General features: G+C 48.6%; 1 protein-coding gene across 1 annotated transcript in view; it reads left to right on the plus strand.

Annotated features, from left to right (window-relative positions):
* Nucleotides 1-7049, plus strand: part of Ift43 (intraflagellar transport 43) — an 86173-nt gene extending 79124 nt beyond the window's left edge. The window contains exons 6-9 of the mRNA XM_005390147.2: nt 5625-5697; nt 5974-6049; nt 6552-6614; nt 6769-7049. Of these exons, the coding sequence (XP_005390204.1) occupies nt 5625-5697; nt 5974-6049; nt 6552-6614; nt 6769-6888 (332 nt within the window). The 3' untranslated portion in view covers nt 6889-7049. The remainder of the gene's footprint in view (nt 1-5624; nt 5698-5973; nt 6050-6551; nt 6615-6768) is intronic.
* The last annotated feature ends 474 nt before the right edge of the window (nt 7050-7523 follow it).

Here is a 7523-nt window from a genome sequence, read left to right on the forward strand (position 1 = left end):
CTGGGGATTTAGCTCAGCGGCAAAGCGCCTGCCTGGCAAGCGCAAGGTCGTGAGTTCGGTTCCCGGTACCGGAGAAAAACCAAAAAAAAAAAAGATGATTCATCAAGGGGGGGATGTGCACTTTCTTTGTTCTCTTGATTAATTTCTTGAGCACTTTAATGGCATAAAATATTTATAGCTACAAATTATATGTGTATTGTAAACTGTGTAATGATACACAATGCTAACTAAATAGGTAGAGAAGCCACAATCATTTTAACTCAGTTAATTTCAATAATTTCAACCACTTGTTCCTTTAGAAATTCATCTCACTGGCTGAATCTTCAATTTTCCTTTTTTTTTTTTTTTTAGGTTTTCTGTTGTTGTTATTGTTGTTTTCTTTTATCCAGTCTTCCCTTTTAAAATAAATAGTTATACTGCTGTCGAGGTGACATGCTGCACTCATTTTTTTTATGTGTAGCACCTCTGTTTTACAGCATTACCATGCCCAGTCCATCTTTATTTGCCGCTCCTTGGCCTCGAAAGGGTGCTTGTGCGTAGCAGGCACCCAGTTCGTGTTGCCTCAAATATTTTACACACCCTTCCCCACTTGGCACAATGCACCCTCTTCTGCTTCACCCCGGGTCCCTCTCTCCTGGGCCTTGTGCTCCAGCCACACCAGCCACCTTCCATCTCTCCAGGGTAGCATGTCAAGTCTCCCTTCCTCGTACCTTTGCTCATGCTGTCCCCTGCCTGGCTTCCTCCCGCTCCTCCTTCAGCTCTCTGCTGCTCTGTCCCTTGTTCAGAGAGACCTTCCTTAACTCCTCATCCCATGCCCCAGATTCTAAAATGGATCTTTACAGGGTAGGATTAAATGCATGTGAGCATTCCTTCACTAGAATCCAAGTTCGTCATTTAAAAGAATAAGATACATGTGTGTATCAATAGGTCAGAAGTTGTACAACATTTTTATTTGGGGGAGACAGGGTACTGGTGCTGGAACCCAGGGCCTCATGCAAGTCACACTAGTGCTTTACCACTGAGCTACATCCCCAACCTGTCTACTACTATTTAAAAAATCTAATAATCATGTGACTTTATCCTCATTTTCTTCGGTGCCACTGTTATTTGAAGGGCATCACCAGGAGCAATGAGGTAAATAAAGTAGATGTGCAGGATTCTTTACAGACATTCTTTAAATCTATGTGCTGTGATATGCATGTATTTTGTCAAATATGTACAAAATTAAGTGATTACCTTTAGGGAAATGACTGGGTCTCGTAAACAGAAGGGAAATTTTTCATATTAATCTTTTCTATAGCATTTGAATTGACTAAACCTATAAAATTACTTTTACTTCAGAAAAAATAAAATAGGTCTCCCTGTTATTTTCTGTCATGGAACTTGCTAGGTTCTGTCCTAGTATGTATTTTTACTAGTAAGCAGAACATCTGTGTTTATATCCTCCATCTGACTGGTGCTCCATGAAGACCAGGACCATGTCTGTTTCCGTTTATTGTTGTTACTGGTACCACCTTTCACTCAGTAGGTGCTCAGTGAGTATCCCTCAAAGGAACGAACGAATGAATCAATCAATCAATCAATCAATCAATCAGTGGCCAAGTAGCCAAATGGAGTTTCCCACAGTGTGGCTAACCAGGTACCACGTAGGTTAGAGAAACAGCCTGAATGGCTTGTGCGCTGTCTCACAGAGGGGCAGAGAGAAAGCATGCGAGGCAGGAAGGGCTCTTCATGCAAGGAGTCTGAGCTGGGGCCCTGAAGCAGACACAGTGTGAGGACAGCATTGCCCGCCACAGCGCTGAGCTAGCAGATGAGAGACTTGAGCCCAGCGCCTGCAGCCCCTCGCCACACTCTGTCTCCCTTGGCCTTCTGTGGGGCTGTCAAGGTGCCCAGCCACCTCATCTTCCTGGGGATGAGCTTCATGGGTGGCTGGTGGAGTCCCCAGGTGGCCTGATATGGGCACGCTTTCACCATCCTGTTCTGTTTAGCCTTAAGGGAAGTAGGGAATCAGGGCATACAGGAGAGGAGGACTGGGTCATTTATTGTTACAGGAGTCAAGAGAAAAACCCAAGAACAGAAGACAGTAAGTCTTAGGCAAAAATAAAAAGTACCCAGCTGTGGGTGGTGTCGCCCCACTGTACTCCAGGAGCCGGCATCCCTGGAGGTGTTTCACAGGTGAGGAAAATGTGGGAGTGGGCACGGCAGCCCTGGCAGAGCAGGAAGCATGGCTCTGCCCGTTTTTAACAGCTTCACCTCACACAAGCTGCATGGTCTTGCTTCACCTCTGTGTTCTTTTCCGAAAGGTGATCGTCACTGGGCGGGACTAAATGAGAAAAAGTAGAACTGTGCTGTTTCTCAACATGCTTGATACTGTATTTTAAGTGGATGAAAAGATTATTGAATATTTATTCAAGGTGGACATGGTGGTGCATGCCTGTAGTCCCAGCACTTGGGAGGCTGAGACAGAAAGATCACTGAGTTCAAGGCCAGCCTGAGCTACGTAGTGAACTTAAGACCAGTCTGAACTACACAGCGAGACCTTGTCTCAAAAGAAAGAAAAGAAATAGCTATTCAATACTGAGCATTATGCTCAGTATTTTATAACGGTTATTCCATTTGCAGCTTACAACAACCATCTGAGTTGGTGTAAAGATGGTCTTCATTTTACAGATGAAGAGACTGAGATACAGAGGTGATAAAGTCTCACAACTAGGATGCGGCAGAGAAAGGACCTGCAAACGGGCCATTCTGTACTGCCAGACCTTGAACAGGAATCCTGCACACCTTTATTTACCTCACTGCTCCTGCTGATGCCCTTCAAGTAACAGTGGCACAGAAGAAAATGAGGATAAAGTCACATGATTATTAGATTTTTTAAATTGTAGTAGACAGGTTGGGGATGTAGCTCAGAGGTAAAGCACTAATGTGACTTGCATGAGGCCCTGGGTTCCAGCCCCGATTCCCCGTCTCCCCCAAATAAAAAGCATGGTAGCTTTTTAAAGGGTCTAGAACTGAACCCTCTTTTTGTCTTATTGTCTCTGTTAAAACTGTGGCTTTGCATGTTGAGCTTTGCCATCTGAGTGAGACCGGGTAACCAGTCCACATTTACAGCTTGAGTTGATGTTTTCCTGAAAGCAGGGCTGGATTGTGAGTTTGATCATTTTGTGAAGAAGCACATTTCATTTCCATTGTTTTTCTTCCTAGGTTTATTTGTAGTACATATGGGGGGAGGGGCAGGATAGGGAAAGGGGAGGAGAGAAAGGGAAAAAATTCCCCGAACATACTGTGTACACATGAGCAAGCACTCGTCTGTGATTGTAAATCAGAAACTGCAAAATTGTGAAGTTCTTTGAAGTTTGCCCAAAACCCACTCCACGGCCACCTGTTCCACTGGGGGCCGGGAATTGGATGGCCTGCCTCTGCTGTGATGGCTCAAGCTGTCACTGCCCCGGAAAGTTCCAGCTTGCTGTGGCCTGGCTGTCATCGCTGGCTCTGTCCCACTCCGGCGGTTCACCAGGTTCTACTGGGCACTAGGCTTCCAATTAGAGAGAAATCCCACTGTGTGGCCAGCCCCACCAGTGCCACTCTGAGCAGCCCCTTTGCCAAGGCCCGTGTTGACCTCTGATCTGTCAACAGATGGGCCAGCCCCACACTCTTCTGTGCGCATTTGGAGGGGGGTAGGGACCGCGAGGGACACCCATGGGAGTAAGAGTAGACGTTGGGCAGGAGTGCGACTTCCCCGAGCCTGGAGGAGCGGGGCAGAGTTGACAGGACCCAAATGCTAAAGTTGTAGAGGGAAAGGGGAGTTTGGGAAAACTCCATCCTGAGCCCTAAGCTCAGCATGGGCATTTTCTTACCAACTTCTGAATATTCATTTCAGGCTGGACTCCATGCCCGGGGAGAGCCAACAATGAGCAGCTAACTGGCTCACTTTGAAACTGTCACATTGCTGATGGCACATGGCAGAGCCAGCTTCTCCCTGTCCCTCTCCAGGGCCAGTGCCCTTCCTTCCACAGCCTGGGCGCCCCCGTCACTCTGGGCTTGGAGAGCCTTGCCAGCAGCCCTCACAACGGGCTGTTAATCACTCAGGAAGAGGGTGATAAAGAAAGCTAAATTTCTGTTAGTATAAGAAATAGAATCTTGGCAAATTCCATCTCCAGTTCTGTAGCAGTACAGGGAGATGTAATCTGGGCTTTGAACAGTTTCTTTCTGGGTACAGGACTTGGTGAAAGTAGTTCGTTATTTTAGGGGTAGTTTGTGCATCTCTTTATTTTCCTAACAGCAATCAATGCCTTTTTATTTTTATCCCTTTTCACTACTTTCTTTCTCTGTCTCTTTCTCTGTTTTATTGTCTCCCTCCCTCCCTCCCTCTCCAGGTACAACACCTGTGAGTCGGAAGTAATAATAAAGACTCCAGGCTTGGAACTGATGTTTATATACTCTGGCTTAGCTTGACTAGAGCAATCATGAACTCTAAATAATGAATAGCTTGAAAGTGGCAAGGGTCTTCCCATCTGTTCTTAGAGTGATTCTGTCTGTCTTTGAGAAGTAAAATGGAATTCAGTCCATGGAGCAGAAACAAAGAATTTCCTCCCTAGTCTCTTCTCTGGGATTTTTCCTTCTTTCTGTGTTTGTAGTTCGTTTGAGAATCCCAGGATTGTCTAACCTTGTATGGACCTTTTTCCTATCCTACTTCTTTTTTTTTCTTTGCTCCCGTTGGTCAAAACAAAATCCCTCAACCAGTCAGTGATACTTGTATGGAGAAGGAAATACTCTTTTGTGGGGTTAGTTTGTCCCTATGAGAAGGTGGACAATTTTTGGTAACTTAAGATGCAACAATGAAGTGATGCGCTGTGTGTCTCTCATTTTCCTTGTTTGATTGGCTTTGTCAGACTGGTGGAAGAAATGGCTACGTGGCTCTGCATGAGTGTAATTGTGTCTGGAGAGTTCAGAGAAGGAAAACCTCCACGTGACAGCAAGAGAAGTGTACCCATTAGAATTGGCAGCGTTTGATCCCTGAAACGATATTGGGGAGCCAGGTTGTATCATCAGGTGTGAAATGCCTTTCAGCTGCCGGCTAAGCGCTGTTCCTAGGACTGTGATGATTGCTGTCTAGAGTTAATGCATAGCTCCTGGTCATGAGCAGGTGGTGCTCATAATGGCATCCGCTTTGTGACACTGCACATTTGCAGTTCTGTCTCTGACCACACCAGGCTCATTCATCAGTTCCTCTCCACCTTTACTCCGCTGCGGTGCTGTATGGGAATCTCATCTCCTTACCTCTCTCCTTGGAAACCCACTCCCTGGGTCCTAATCTGGTGTATGCATCAGAGTCAGTGAAGAAATCTTAGCTCTACCAGGAGCTTCTCCTGATTCAGTGTGTTCTAGTTAAGGCCTGTGGTTCAGAAATTGCTGGAGCTCCACCTTTGATTGTTCCCCACTACCACCAACACTTTGAACATAAATAGCGCCCTACACTGGAAGCCCCAGGAGGCCAGAGACTGAGCATCCGTTCAAACCCCAGCCCACAGCCCCCAGCTGATGTGTGGAAGGTGAATAAGTAACACGGGAGAGGAAGCAGGATCCTGTTCATGCTGCACACACCGTATCACTTTTCTTTACAGATATTCCCGTCATTCCCGATCTGGAAGAAGTACAGGAAGAAGAATTTGTTTTGCAGGTGGCATCCCCTCCCAGGTAGGTTAAGTTATGGATGAAGTTGGCAAAAGAAGTAGAGATGTGGGAATCAGTCCACTCCAAATACCATCCGCAGTGGTCCCTTGCTGCATGCCACCCCCGCCACGTGAACCCAGATCTTTCTGGTAATGGTTCCGCCCCAGGTGACCCATTTTGTTTAGATTTTTGTTCCCTCTCTGGTCCTCCCCAGCTGTATACAAGGGTCGGGGAACAGGGGCCCACAGCACTTCTGGGCCCTGTCTGCCTGTGGTTTCTCCTCACACTGTCTTTCTTCAGTGTCCAGGTAAACCGGGTGATGACCTATCGTGACCTGGACAATGACCTCATGAAGTACTCAGCCTTTCAGACCTTGGTGAGTGGAGTGGCTTCTGCACAGAGGGGCGGGCTCCAAGCAGCATCCGCGGAGAGACTTCTCAGTTCCTCCAGAGCCACGCAGCCCTTCTCCACGGTTCTGGCCCTGCCCAGCAGCCCCGCCCTTGCTGTAGCCATTATCCTGGGTATCTCACAGCGTCCCGCACCCCCACATTCCAGCATTTCCCAGTGTGAGGCTCCCATATGCTCAAGGTCTGCACCTGTGGCACCTGCTGACTCCCCACTGTCCTCTGCCCCGTGGCTGTACTCTGCCCTTCATTGCTGCCCTTTGCCCCAAAATGTGCCCGGCATGGAGGGCGTCATAGCCTTCCCTCCTTTCTCAGTGACCGCATGGTCTGCTCTGGGTTCTACTCTTTGATGAAGGCCTGCCTGTGGGTCTCAGTTTGGGGAGTTCCAGCACATACACAAACTCCTCTTCCTTGCAAAAGAGACAGTTAGCATCAGCCCTCAAAGTACCCAACCGGCCTTTTGTGCATTCACAGGATGGCGAGATCGACCTGAAACTCCTCACCAGAGTTCTGGCGCCAGAGCACGAAGTGCGAGAGGTACAGTAGCAGCAGCTGTCTGAGCTCAGCACGTCCTTCTGGGAGCCAGCAGGCTCCGCAGGCTTGGCCATGCTCCCCTGGGGCCTGGCTGGCTTGGGAAGGTAGTTGTTAAAGAGTCCTTTATTCTCTTAACCAGTGATACCCCTCTTGGCAGGAGGACATCGGCTGGGATTGGGACCATCTGTACACAGAGGTGTCCTCGGAGCTCCTCAGTGAGTGGGACCTGCTGCAAACAGAGAAGGAGGACCCCACTGGGCCACTCAGGCAGACCTGAGGCAGACCTCCGCCTCAGACTTGAACAGGTGCAGTGAGCCTAAAGCCAACGAGGCTTGCAAGCACCTTAGGGTTTTTATATGGAATATTTTCTAATAAAAACGTTTATTTTCTGTAGACCACGTTGAGTCGTTCGAATACAATAAATGACTTTATTCTGTGGCATGTCTTCCGTTTCTTTCCAGCACTGCCAAGGACGGTACTTTAAAACAGCCTGGCGAGAGCTCTGTGGGGGAAGAGCCTGGGGGAGAGTTTGATGTGGGGAGTAGGCACCCCTACTCGCACTTGTTGCTTCCCACAGGGCCGGGCTTGCTCCCAGGGACCGCAGGGCCTGGAGGTGGGGCTGGGGGAAGTGCAGAGAGCTGTCTTGGGTGGAGGGAGGGCCTGGCCCCGTGCTGCCTGACGGGCCCTGGCCCTTCAGCGCCATCGGTGCGTCAGTGACGCTGCACAGCCGCTTCCATCACATACTTCCAGGAGCAGGCAGCAGGGAGGAGCAAGCAGTGCGGGTGATGAGGTGACACGTTTGTTATTTGCTTCCGAGGGGGCTGTTTGGACAGCACCTTCCTTTCTCTTCTCTGCCCGCACCCTCCTCCTCTAGCTCCAAAAGCCGGCCTTTCCCTGAGCCACGGGTACCTA

The sequence above is a fragment of the Chinchilla lanigera genome, unplaced genomic scaffold (genome assembly GCF_000276665.1).
Source record: "Chinchilla lanigera isolate Chin_1 unplaced genomic scaffold, ChiLan1.0 scaffold00037, whole genome shotgun sequence".
NCBI lineage: Eukaryota > Metazoa > Chordata > Mammalia > Rodentia > Chinchillidae > Chinchilla > Chinchilla lanigera.